This window comes from Ictidomys tridecemlineatus, chromosome X, assembly GCF_052094955.1.
Source record: "Ictidomys tridecemlineatus isolate mIctTri1 chromosome X, mIctTri1.hap1, whole genome shotgun sequence".
NCBI classification, from domain to species: domain Eukaryota; kingdom Metazoa; phylum Chordata; class Mammalia; order Rodentia; family Sciuridae; genus Ictidomys; species Ictidomys tridecemlineatus.
Genome location: NC_135493.1, coordinates 93,027,854 through 93,042,037, shown reverse-complemented (window position 1 = coordinate 93,042,037; position 14,184 = coordinate 93,027,854). Strand labels below are relative to the sequence as shown.

General features: G+C 35.3%; 1 protein-coding gene across 19 annotated transcripts in view; it reads right to left on the bottom strand.

The window, feature by feature from the left end:
• Positions 1-14,184, bottom strand: part of Cask (calcium/calmodulin dependent serine protein kinase) — a 349,377-nt gene that overhangs the window by 82,410 nt on the left and 252,783 nt on the right. For 14 of the 19 annotated variants that reach the window (XM_078034938.1, XM_078034941.1, XM_078034937.1 and 11 more), the window contains exons 11-12: positions 11,113-11,130; positions 2,113-2,234 (exon numbers count right to left, since the gene is read on the bottom strand). In XM_078034938.1, coding sequence (XP_077891064.1) covers positions 2,113-2,234; positions 11,113-11,130 — 140 coding nt within the window. The remainder of the gene's footprint in view (positions 1-2,112; positions 2,235-11,112; positions 11,131-14,184) is intronic. The other 5 variants (XM_078034940.1, XM_078034946.1, XM_013358031.4 and 2 more) reach the window with 1 other exon arrangement.

Below are 14,184 nucleotides of genomic sequence, written 5' to 3'. Positions count from 1 at the left end.
CCCTCAAAAATAAAAAGGGCTGGGCTGGGGTTGTGGCTCAGCAGTAGAGCACTCGCCTTGCACGTGCGGGACCCTGGGTTTTATTCTCAGCACCACATAAAAATAAATAAGTAAAATAAAGGTATTGTGTTCAACTACAACTAAAAAATAAATATTAAAAAAATAAAATAAAAAATAAAAAGGGCTGGGATGTAGCTCAGTGGTAAAGTGCTCCTAGGTTTGGTTCCCAATATAAAAAATTACACAAAATAAATTACACAAAAATAATAATTACACAATAAAAATAAATTATACAAAAGCAAAGATTCAATTCCATATCTTGTCAAGTAAATTTCTTTCTTTCATTTTTTCTGACTAAATTTGTTTCAAAACTATATTTTCCAACTTTCTTGCATCTAAGTAGGCATGTGACTAGTACTTGCCAATGAAATGTGGGCAAAATTGATATAGCCTATTTCTACTCTTGACCCTACAAGATTCTCCATATTCTCTTCTGTCTGCTGGCTGGATTCAAGGGATGCAGAGGAAAATCCCAGGCACTGGGAGTCAGCAGAGCCACAGGGCTGGAAGAGGTCTGGGTCCCTGAATGACTTCGTGGAAGAGATTTCCCTTATGTACTGGCATTGAACTGTCAGGTGAGCAAGAGATAAGCTTTTCTTCTGATTAGTCACTCAAATTTTAGAATCACATGTTGTTATAGCTGTTAGCACTGATAAATATGTGCACCAAAATCTGGTAACTAATTTAGTTACCAAAATCTGGTAACTAATTTGAACTGACCTAACTTATGGAATTCTAGAACCAAATATCAGATATATACAATTACATAGTTTGAAGCTGAAGCAACCCAACACTAATGGCTTAGCTTATTCCAAACTAGTCTTCATCAAAATAGAGCTCAACAGGATTGCAAATAAAATATCATAATAAAATTAGTTTGAGAAATGCTGTTAAAGTTCAATAGGTTTCTTTGTCTTAGGACATCTCAGAGCTGTCAATATAATAATGTCCATTGTGAATCTGCATAAAGGTACAAAAGAATGTAGCATTTTCCAAATATATTTGGGCAATGAATAATTTAACCAATAAATTTAAGATCTACTTTCCCTTCCCACTGTGGTAACACCCATCACTATCTCCCAGAAGAATGCTCTGTAGAATACACTCTGGGAACTTTTGCTTTAGTGTAATTTGTATCATATAGTAGATTAATCAGCATGAAACAGTTCTGGGACCCCAAAGCAAATATCACTCTCTTTTTGCTGTGCTGGGGATTGAACCCAGGGCCTTGCACATGCTAGGCAAGTGCTCTACCACTAAGCCACATGCTCAGCCCTCATTCTCTTATTAAGGGAAGGTTTTTCTTGTAAAATGACTAGCATGTATTAATATCATCAGAAGCACCCAAGAATATGTTCAGTGCTAAAGCAAACCAGGTTGTCTAAGAAAGGAATTTTACTTAAACCATGAGTGGAGTGAAGGCAGAAATGTATGGGGCAGCTTGTTTTTTTCTTTGGGTCCCAATATGCTGTTATTAGAGTCTGCCATATTAAATGATGGAATCTACTCATGTTTTAAGGAAAAGATACTGATTCTATGAAATCCAGCAATGATAAATATGAAATGTGTGAACACAGTCCATTGCATAGTATCTCATTTGTTTTTCTCTCTCCTATATTCAGGCTTGTGGCATAATGTTTTTTTTAATAATGTTTTAAAACAACATTTAAAGGAAATTTAAAAAGTAATCACAGCTATAGATTAATGGATTCCTCTAATAGAAACAAAGAGACTGCAGTAAATTAGGGTTGTGCTATGTGCTTAAAAAAACTCACATATCATTTGCATGCATATGTAATTTATAAATACATATGTATATGTATATAATTTTCTACTGAATCTTGCTAGGCTATTGCATTTGTATTATACACTTTATTTCAATTCTGAATTTATGATGGATGATTTTCCACATTTCTCAGAGATTTAAGGCAACTGAAATAGGATTGTTAGGGTGGATATCAGGATTTCTGAAAAGTAAAAAGGTATGCTTGATACTCAACTTGTTTTTCCCCAGGCCCCCCACAAAAAAGAATAATAAAAAATAAGACTTACATCTAGCAGTGTGTGAAGATGCTGATCCTGGAAAACACTGTGTAGGAAATCTAGGTCCTTTTCACTGCAGTCTGTAAGCGCATGAATCTCTTCCAGACTGTCCAGCACCTGTGAAACTGCTCCTGTGGGGGCAAACAGAAAGGAAAAAGCTAGTACAGGAAATCAGTTTCAAACTAACCTTAACTTATATTTAAGAACAAAAAATTAACATCAGAACTTGAAGGCTAGCGTCTTTACTGAAGGATAGGTTTAAATGAGTTTCCAATCATTTAAGGGCAGAGTATTTCAGGAAAGTTTGTATTTGCAACAATGTATTTGTGTGCTCTTCATTTTTCAAAGATTAAGTGAAGCTTGTCTTATCTGAATGAAGGACATTCATCAACTCTGAGCTACTAGAAGATATGGGTGCAGCAAGTTGTATATCAGAAAGAATGGATGTCGGGATCTCAAGGTGTTTTGAAATATTATAGAAAAAACAGGAGGGCCTTTTACACAGGGAAACTCCATCACGAAACAAAAGCCACCTGTAGGTGTGGGAGACAAACCTTCTGCTGGGAGTACCTGCCACTTAAAATAAACTTTGGAGGATTTTTAAGTCTCATACTTTAGCTACAAAAATCCACTTCATTCCTTCTTTTCTTTACATGCAAAGTCAAGAAAACCAAAACCATTCTCATTCTTTTGGGCCCATGTTATTCAGAAGACAAAGACAAAGAGTATCTATACTAACTGATACTTCCAGATATCATATGCAGTTTCAAGACAATCCATGTTTGTAGGACAAAGTCACTACACTGCTACATTTCCTCTTATAACCAAGGACCCCTGGCAGGTAATAGCAAGGAAAGATACACACTGAGTAGTATCAAAGTCATTTGCATAGCCTTAAAGAAATGGTCGAGGGCTGGGGTTGTGGTTCAGCCGTAGAGCACTTGCCTAGCAAGTGAGAGGCGCTGGGTTTGATCCTCAGCACCACATAAAAATAAATAAAATAAAGGTATTACAAAAAAGAAATGGTTGACCTCTTTTACTCTTCATACAATATGCACATATATCCTCCATCAGAAAAGAACCCTAAGAGTCTAGACTTCAGAATATTTGTATACACCAGAGAAAGTCTAAGAATAAATGTTCTGTTGCACATTTAAGTCTTTGGATCAGTGGTTCTCAACCAGGGGCAATTTTGCTTCCCAAGGGAACATTTCTTAAAATCTTGAGATATTTTTGGTTGTCAAAACAGCAGGGAGAGGGCAGATACTGGCATCTAGAGAGAGAGGGATGCTGATAAATACCGTACAATGTCTGGGACAGCACTCCAACAACAGTTATCTGGCCCAAAATGTTAGTAGTGCTGAGACTGATAAACCCTGCTTTCAATTAAAATAGATTTCTCTTCGGGAACTTTATGCTGTGCCTAATTCTTCATATGTCAGATCTCATCCACTGTTGTGCACTTATTGGTGAGAATGTAAATCAGTACCATTTTTCTAGAGAGCAATCTGGTAACATACATTATAAAGCCTTAAAAAGGTTCATGTGCTTGATTAAGGAATTCCATTTATAAAAAACCTACCTTATGGAAAAAGAATAGGAGAAGACTTGCTTATATATAAGGATGTTTGTTGTATAAAATAAAGATAAATCTGACAGTGATTACATAAATTACAGAATATACATATGATGCAATATGTAACCAAATGGACATTATTTTTGAATTTGTGAAGATGTAGAGAAATCCTCATGATAGAAAATTCAAGATAGTAGAATGCAAAACCATATGCACTGTATATTCCCAATTATGATTTAAAAATAAATTATATAACACAAACTCAGAAAAAACCCTGAATGAAATACACTAAAAAGGTAGTAGTAGTTTTCTTTATTTTCCTACTTATACTTCATTCTGTTCTTGTACATATGTTCAAAGTCTTCTACAAGAACAAAAAAGTTACTATATAAGCTACTGATTTTTGCAGCACGATTTAATTATGTTAAAGATTTGATGTTTAAGCCACGAATCATGTGGCTATCCATGTGGAAATTACTAGGGCTATTTTTTAAATTTGAGTTTTTATTTTGAGATGGTTGTAGATATACATACATTTGTAAAAAGAGAGAGAGAGAAAAGAAAAAAAACCCCACAAAGATCTAATGTATTTTTACCCACTTTCCTCCAACAGTAACATAGTATGAAAATTTAGTACATTATCACAACCAGGATATTCACACTGATACAATCAAGCTACGGAATGTTCCATTACCACAAAGATCCCTGGTGTTACCCTTTTATAGTCATACTCATTTCCTTCCCATCTTATCCATCCTCATCCCTGGCAACTACTAATCTGTTCTCCACTCTATAATTTTCTTTTTCATTTTAAGGATGAAAATGAAATTATACAGTATGCAACCATTTTGGATTGTCTTTTTTTTTTTAAGCCCACATAATTTTCTGGAGATTTATCCAGGTTGCTTCTTGTGTTGTTTTCTCCTTTTTATTGCTGGGTAGTAGTCCATGGTATGGATGTACCAGTTTGATGATTCATTTGTTGAAGTAGCTATGGATAATTTTTAATTTTGAATAATTAAGCCTGCCAGGGTATTGGTATTCTTTCACTAGAAATATTAAGTGGAATAAAAAAAGATACAATGCAGAAGTCAGTCCTCATCTCCCTTGGTATTCCTGAGGAGGTATTAACATAATCCAATTCATTCTACCTGCTCTTCTCAGGACTTTTAATTTGTTTAAAGTGGAAAAAAAATGAAAATTAATTCAAAGCCAACTCGCTGTTTGTCTCTTATTGAAAGCCTTGAAAAGCAAGAGATGATGTGAAGAGATCCATTCCAAATGTCCCTCTGAACTTCTGATCCCAGCATATCATCAAAGCAGAATTAAATGATATTAGGTTTATCAAGTTATTAAAGCCAGTTCTAGACTCCTGGACTTATGAAATTACAATAATAAAAATAGTCATGAAATTGTTATTTTGGGGGGTATATTTTTCAAAAGTCAGCAGATAACACAGAAACCTAACTATGATTTTCTCTCAGTTATCCTAGTAAAACTGGATTAAAGAAAGCTGTTTTTATCAAGTCTATTCAGCATTGCTTGTGTTGATATACAATCTATGCAGTTTATTAATAAGATTAAAATAAGAACAACCTTGTATTAAACAAATACTAAGATGGCCAGTCTGATGACTGGGAAGCAATTTTGGTTGTACCCAAAGAGGGATGCATCATTTGTTGGTCTGTGAACTCCCTTCGTTGCTCTGGGTCATTCCTGTCTCCCCAGCATCCTCTGTGGGTTACTTATGTATGTACTTATTTACTCTCATTTCTGCTTATAAGGTCCATATGACAGGTCTATATTTTATAATATCCACAAAATATGCACTGAATTAAACAAGTCATTAAGAAAGTGTAATAACAGCAGCTCCTAATCCTTGAGCGTCCATTATGTGCCAGGACAACACAGTAAGGGTGACCTTTCTAGACAGAGGACTTAGGTTCAAAGGGGCTCAGGAAGGGCACAGCTAGGAAGTGGTAGAGCCAGAAAACCCTGAGTTTGTCTGGTTCCAAAGTCTATCTGCCTGACTTACTACACTAGTTGGCTGTGTTATTAAACATAGAGAAAATTTCTATAAGAACTATGATTTACTTATGGATATGGAGGTTGGAGAAGAGCTTGAACCTACTGGTTGGATCATAACCCCAACTTTTACTGAATGTTTTTGCTTTCTGCTAAGTACTAGGCAGGGGCTGCAGAGAAAACATGAATATGAGCCGTATCCTTGAGAAAGGGTTCTCAGGCGGTGTGGAAGTAGGCCTACTATACTGGAGTCAACAAAACAATAGAGGTAAAAACAAAATGGAACATGTATAGGCTGTCTAGGGAGGAGCTGGATCAGCCTCAGAGAAGGTGGATGAGCAGGAATTTACCACCTTCACAAAGGGGTGAATCTGTGCTGATGAGCCCACTGATGGATGTTTTGCTGGAAGGAACCAAATCAACAGTTGGCCTGCATTTCCAGGAGGCAAGATCTACAGTCTCCACAGGTCTATTAAACTTCCTTGATCTTTTCTCTCTTCTGACCTGATTTATAGTCTTATAATGAACTTAGTGGCTTTCAATTATGAAAAGAAGCATTTTGCACTCAAGTTGTCCATTCCCGACTCTGAAAGGTGCCCCTGATTTCAAGTTTCTATAATTAGGAAGGAACATTATAATTTTCCTTCCATATTTCCTTCATATTTTCAAATTGAATAAACATATTTTTGGCCTGATCTGAAAATCTTTCTTTACCCTTGACCATTTTAACACCTTCCTTTAACACCTATTCTAGTTTGTGATTTCTACTTTGAGTGTGGCCAGCAAAACCACAGAATACGTTCTTGATCCAGCAGATGTGTGCAACTGATATCTGCAGTACAGAAACAAGCCCATTTAAAAGCACCATAATGCTGGGCATCGTGGCTTCTGCCTGTAGTCCCAGTGACTCAGGGGGGCTAAGGTAGGAGGACCTCAAATTTAAGGCTAGCCTCAGCAATTTAGTGAGACCCTGTCTCCAAATTTAAAAAATGGGGATGTTTTAAAAACTGAGCTATAAGGATATATAGCTCAGTGGTAAAGTGCCCCAGGGTTAAATCTCTAGTAACACACACACACACACACACACACACACACACACACACACACACGCCTCATACTTTTTCAATTCATTATAAAATATAAATGGACACAACGACATTGCTGGGGCCTTCCATTTTCTATTTGTTTCAGATTTTAAACGTGGGCAATGGTGATAATTAATACAATACATACCTATTAAGGTGTGTACTTATTTACTGTTACAAGTATTCATTTCTAGATCAATACTGTCACATAAGAAAGAACTATCACTTTTCTCAAAGATCGAGAAGGATGTTTTCCCTATAAAATCACTGAATAAGCTTATAACCACTGTGGGGGGAAAATCAATCAGTAAATAGCACACAAATTCTCCTCAGAGGACACTTTATTTAATGGCAGGACTGTGGGCATCTTATATGTCTTTGTATTCTGGCCTGTGCTTTGTACAAAAAGACACTCCAAAAAAAAAAAAAAAGATACTTGATTGAAATGATTTTTTTTTCTGAGCACATTCTGAAGAATTGAAAGGAAGTATTAGAACAAAAGATTTAACCACAGAAAACAATTTATTTTATACTACTGTTTCTGTAAAGTCAGAATGAAAATTATTTTAATACTAATATTTGTGTAATAGTTTATAATTTCTTGAGAGCTGTCATACTTATTATCTTATGTGATTCTACAATAACCCCATCTGAGGGCAAGTATTTTTATATTTGAAAAACTGGAGACTTGGTAGGGTTAAGTGACCCATCCAAGAGCCACAAACAGTGGGCAGAAGAGTGAATCCTAGGATCCAAGTCTCTGACTCCTACTCCAGTGCTCCTTCTGCTACCGGTTGGTCTCCCCAAACCATGTTTTACTCTCAGCAATGTACTGAAATAATCTGCATTTGGTAAAGAGGTGATGCCCAATTTCTATTATGTCTTTAATCTCAACTTTATTTACCATATAAGGGTTTTTTTCGAGCTGTTGATCCAAACTTTCACATTGATGAATTTATTAGAAGCCATTATGCCCTGCTTTCAGAATAAGATTTTACTTTACTTTTGCCTAGTTCATTTGGAATCAAGTTTGTATTTAACGATCAGGTTGATAATCACACATTTTGACTTTGAAAACTTCTATTTTTTTCAAAGAATTTCATTGATATATACAAGTCTTCAAAAAATTTCCTGCTACTATTATGAAATAATACTAAAAAATATCAACTGTTTTCTAAGCCTACTTCTTTAAAGAGAAATATGCTTCTAAAGTCAATAAGAGCTTTGGGTCTAGAATAATTTCATTACAAGAGTGGAAAGATCTCCTAAAAAAGTTGACTGAGTAAAAATAACCCCAAAGGAGGACAGAAAATAAACAGTAGAATGTTAAAACTGAAAAATTCTGTGTCAAAGTAGGCTGTCTGTTTTAAAACTGTCTTCCAAACATTTTACTATGACAAATTCCAAACACAGAAAATTGGAAAGAACTGTACATACCACTTACATCCTACAACTGTTAACATCTTGCTGTATTTGCTTTATCACAAGCCAACCATTCATCCATAAATTCACCTTATTTTTCTTTCATTTCAAAGTAAATGAGAGAGTGGCTAATACTGACCACTTCATTCCTAAACTGAACTTTGGTAAAGGTTTCAATCTTTTTTTCCTCTCTCTCAGGTTAAATTTACAAAGAGTGAAATACACAAATCTCAAGTGTGCCATGCAATTAGTTTTGATGCACCTACGTTTCCTAGCAATTATTTCAATAAAAATTTGTGAATATGCCTTAAATTATATGTATAGCTATGAAACCCAGAGTCACTAGCAAATCTAGTATCTGAATTGGCTCTAATTTTTCCTCCTGAAGAGTATTCAATAATCTCTCTTTCCTATTATATTAGTGATGCATTAACACAACACTATATCAGTACACACACATTTTTATCACCCAATCAAAACCTTTCCTTGCGCTGAGCATGGTGGTGCAAACCTGTAATCTCAGCAGCTCAGGAGGCTGAGGCAGGAGGATCTCAAGTTCAAAGCCAGCCTTACCAACTTAGCAAGGACTTAAGCAACTTAGTGAGATCCCATCTCAAAAATAAATAAATAAATAAATAAAAAGGGCTGGGGATGTAGCTCAGTGATCAAAGTGCCCTTGGGTTTAATCCCTAGTACTAAAAACCAACCAAGCAACCAAAGAAACAAACAAACCCAAAGACCCTTTCCTTGACAGCACAATAACATTTAAAAATTGTTTACTAAGGTATACTTTATTAAGTTAAAATTTACCAATTTAAGTGCATATTGTCATTACTCCAAAACCTGTCCCTTTTGTCTCTCTATAGTCAAGCTCTTCTGGCTTCCCCTGGAACAGCTTTTATTCACATTGCACAAAGCAAATTCTGGTTTTCAATCAAGTTATAAGTAACAGTAAATCTTGCAGTGGAAATTGTGTCTTGGACTTACAAATCTGTGTTATATCCAATTCAAATTATAAAAGCTTACACATGGTGATAAATATTTTAGATTCTTTATGTATAGATTATGGTATGGACATCTCAAATTTTATTAGTTAAGGGAAGCAAATTCTCCATATGTATTCTGTCAGAATATAGATGCTATCATTCTAGTGCCATTATGCTTATTAAAGTAATCTTGTGTTTCCAAATAGCAACATCTTTGAGCCCAATGTTTTCAAAGTACTTTAATAACATTCTGCTGGCTCTTTGGTGCCCATCTGTGTAAAGCTTTTTAACTAAGGAAAAGCACTACTGATAACTCCATAATGCTCATTCCCAAATGACATGACAGGTCTGGCTAACTGAAAGAGGAAGAGGGGAAGGAGGAAGACAGAGAGAGAGAGAGACAGAGAGAGCCACAGAGGGGAGAGTGCTAAATCTTATATGGAAAGAGTCTTACATTTTAATAGTCATTAGGTTGTATGTGGTGAGCAGCTTCTAAAATGGACCCCTATATGATTCTTGTTCCCTGGTATTCTCACCCTTGTGTGATCAATTCCCTCCCCTGGAGTGAGGGCTAGGTTTATAGACTCACTTCTAATGAACAAAATAAGGCACAAGTTATATGATATCACTTCTCAGATAAGGTTATAAAGATTACGTCTTCTATCTTAGGTGCTGTTACTCTTGCCCTCTCTTTGATAATAGATGCTGGGGAAGCAAGTTGCCATGTTGTGAACAGTCCTATAGAGACACCTACAACTAGTGAGGAACTGAAGCCTGTTAATAACTATGTGAGTTACTAAGATTCTCTTTGTGGTCCAGCCCTCAAGGGAGATGGGAGCTCTGAACTATAATCTCCAGAGAGATTTTGAGCCACAGGCACTCAGCTAAACCAGGCTCCCATTCCTCATCCACAGAAACTGAGATGAGATAATTCATTTCACAGCAATAGATAATTAATATACTGTGAGAGTTTCATATCGGCTGCAATTTGAGCTGCAAATAACTTATGCAAGAAAATGTGACAATAAATTCAATTATAAGCACCCAGATTTTCTATTTTATCTTTGTCTCTTTATCTACTTTCCTCTTAGCAAACACAACTTTGAGGTAAAGGTTTATTTTATTTTTAATTAATTTTTAAAATTGAGATAGTTATAGATTTACATGCTTTCATAAGAAATAATACAGAGAAATGCCTTCTGTACCTTGCTCAGTTCCTGCATTGGGAACATTTTACAAGCTATAGTATATCACAAGCAGAATACTGTCACTGATACAATCCACCTATTTTATTCAGATTGCCTCAGTTTTATTTAGACTCAGTTATATGTGTATATTTCTTACATTTTAATTTTCTCACATATTCAAATTATATCCCTTTGTCATTAAAATCTAGCCATCATATTTTTCCTTTCAAATGTCTATTTGGCAGTCAAAGTTGTTAAGAGACATGATTTCAGAGTTTATTTCACAGCTCCCTATTAATAAACTGAAAATGGACTCAGTAATAGAAAGTAATGAAACCCATTTAGAGGTCATGTCATTGTCAAATGAAAATTCACTTACCCTGAAAGTTTTCTTGAAGTCCAACTATAAAATAAAACATTACCCTTTCCCCAGAATTAATGTATTTGTGTTTGAAATTCAGATGTGAAATGATGTAAGATGTGGTTGAAATTTTAACACTGCCTCTTTTTCTTCTTATGAAAGAAGTGAGAAGGGAAGATTCGTGTAACAATACCTCAGGAAATCAATATATCCAGGTTTTCATTTCATGGTCAGACAGTGTTAAAATTCAGATTTAAACATCTAAACACAAACAGCCAAGGAAAAAGTCAAGCTGATTACAAACCATGCAAAGCCAAACACGTTTGCATAAAAGATTAACCTTAGAGGAAAACAAAGGGATACCTACTTTCTGCTGCTAGAAGTCCTAGGAGGAAGGCAGCATATGGACAAACAACAAACAGTATGATTTTAGAGCAAACAGGTTATCAAGCCACAGTTGGGCCCACCAGATGAGCCACAAGAAGCAGCAGTCCCCCGGCTGACCCCAAAGGAAGTCCTTGTGTTTCACGAGCACAATCACCAGGACTGATTAGGATTTCAGACATCAAATACTGGGTTCTAATTCTGACTTCTCTGATTTGAAATATGAGAATGGAATATTTCTGCTTTGACTTCTTAAGCAACAAAGCAACAGTACATTGTTTATCAGAAGATTAAACTTCATGGATTCTAGTAAATATACAATGGATGAATTTCAATAATCAAAATAGAAAAACATCTTTTATAAAAAATCATTTTATATTGTAAACGATACAACATAAGCATGTTCAACTTTCCTTTAGATTACAAACTGGAAAGCTGGTTAGTTTTTAAATTGTGATTTTAAAATATTCATATTTTCCTAAATGCATACAGTATTACTCATTCCCATGATAAGGTTCGATTTAAGAAAATGTATGCTGGATTTTGGGAGTAGGCAGCTTTATGGCTCTTCTCAAATACTGGGATTTCATAGCACAGCAGAACTGCAAGAAATCTGGGGGGACCAAATTAGGATTGCCCATTATTAATTCTGTCAAATAAGGTCATTAAAAAAACTGACCTATCATTATGATCTTCATAAAAAAGCATTGTCTAAAGGTGGAACACAAAGACAGCCCATCTCAAGAAAGAACAGTTGCTGATTTTACATTTTCCATCTTTCTATCCCCTCTTTCCTTGTCCCCCACCGCCCCACCCTATAAACACATGTTTTGTGATCCTTTTCTCTTTTTGCCATGGGCTTGAATGAATTTTCAGGTGATGATGGAAAGTGCTTTGTGTTTTGTTTTCTAAAACAAAGCCACACAAATTTCAACAGAAAGACACCAGAAAGAATAACTTTGGGAACTTAAAATAAATGATGCAGAATTTAAGTATTAGTAGAAGTAGAGAAGAATTCAGGTATAAAAATTAACAAATATACTTTAAAAATGAAATTAAAAATAATGAAAAGCAAACATATAGATGTTTTAATTTATGAAAGTGCAAGGCTTTATGTGAGTCCAATTAAAATATATAATTGGCTTTCTGCAACCAACCATATAACCACTACTGCTTGGTTGCAGATAAAGGATACTTGCTGGCAGATTAGCTATTTGATAAATAATGCTGGCCATAATAGTAGAATGCCTTCCTTTAAATGACTTAGTATTAAAAATTGACTTTAAGAATGTATGAATAATTCCTGATAAGTATGTGAAATTTAGGAAAGTGTTAGAATTTTCTTCAAAAATTTTCTTTGTTTTTTTTTTTTACTTCTGAATATATAAAATTTTCTCCTCAATTAGGGTAGGTGATTGGCATTAGACATGTATAGAGCATATTAATTCAATTTTTTTATTTGTAGATCCAGACAATGCCATTGAAAAATACTTATGATAGTCATTTAGCATATCAAATGAAAATATAGACTGCCTACAAGATCATCAAGACCCAGGAATTTAAAAAGAAAAGAAAAGGAACTGGGTATGACTGTAGGAAGTAGAAAGCAAGAAGGCTGTGGAAGATTAATATGAGGGTTTGTAGGCTACCTGCAAAATTGTGTAAGAAGTTTCTTTTTGTAGTTTAAGAATCAAATACTAGGGCTGGGGTCATGGCTCAGTGGTAGAGTGCTCGCCTAGCATGTGTGAGGCAAAGTTCGATTCCCAGCACCACATATGAAAAAATAAATAAAATAAAGGTCCCTCAACAGTTTAAAAAAAATCAAATACTATGGGCACAGTGGAGCATGCCTGTAATCCCAGCTAATCTGGTTTAGGCAGGAGGATGGCAATTTGAAGCCAGCCACTGCAACTTAGTGAGACCCTATCTCAGAATTAAAAAATAAAAAGGGCCGTGGATGTAGCTCAGTGGTAGAGCACCCTTGGGTTCAATCTCCAGGACTGCAAAAATTAAAAATCAGAAACTATTTCAAGCAAATTATCTAAAGATTATACTAAAAATGAGAAAAAAGGAATAATAAAAATATATTTAATAGAAAATAAGCACATTTATAAAGTGATTTCTTTCCCTAAAGGAAAAATCTACCTCTTCCCAGAGAAGAACATGTAAGAGTTATTAAATTATTGCTAGACAGAGGTAAATATTAATTAAGGGCCAACACTAAAGATTAGGTATATGAAGTGATTTGCAAGGACCATACTGTTTTCTAGGACCATTTCCAAACATGCAAATAAATGATAGTAGAAGTATTGACCTAAAATCTCGCAGAGATTTATACTATATATATATTCCAAGCATGCAACTGTTAAATGTAGTCACATTGTGACATAAGAACTATTTCTGGGTCTGCTGGCCCTAAAGAGGGTCAAATGTAATCTAAGTGGGAGGAGAAAAGACTGAAATTCAAGCTGGGTGTGGTAGTGCACACCTGTAATCCCAGTATTTGGGAGGCTGAGGCAGGAGGATCACAAATTCAAGGTTAGCCTGGGTGATTTAGCAAGCAAGACCCTATCTCAAAATTAAAAACAAGAAGGGCTGGGGATGTGGTTCAGTGGTAGAGTGCCCCTGAGTTCAAGTGCTGGCCTCAAGACACAAGAGCAAAATTTGAGCTAATAAAAAGTCACAGGGAAAAGGAACAAAATGTATTGAAAGGGAAAAAAGACAGATAAAATGATAGGGAGTATGGGAGACCATACCTATAAGCACAACCTTGCCTTTCATGTGGTAAAGGTTCTGGATGGTTACCAAGCCAGCACAAGAGGAAAACAGAAAGGCTTTCTCCTCAGAGTTATTTCTAGTCTAAGATTCCCATTTCTGAATATTTTTGGAAATCACCTTCAATCAAAAGAGGAAGATTCATATCCCAGTTGGTAAAAATCAAAATGAGGAACTATATACCTGCTGAATGGGAAACTTTGATGCTGTCATCTTGCACAAGGTAAAAGTACATACTAATTGGCCAGAAATTGTGAGTGTGTTTGTGTACATATGTGTG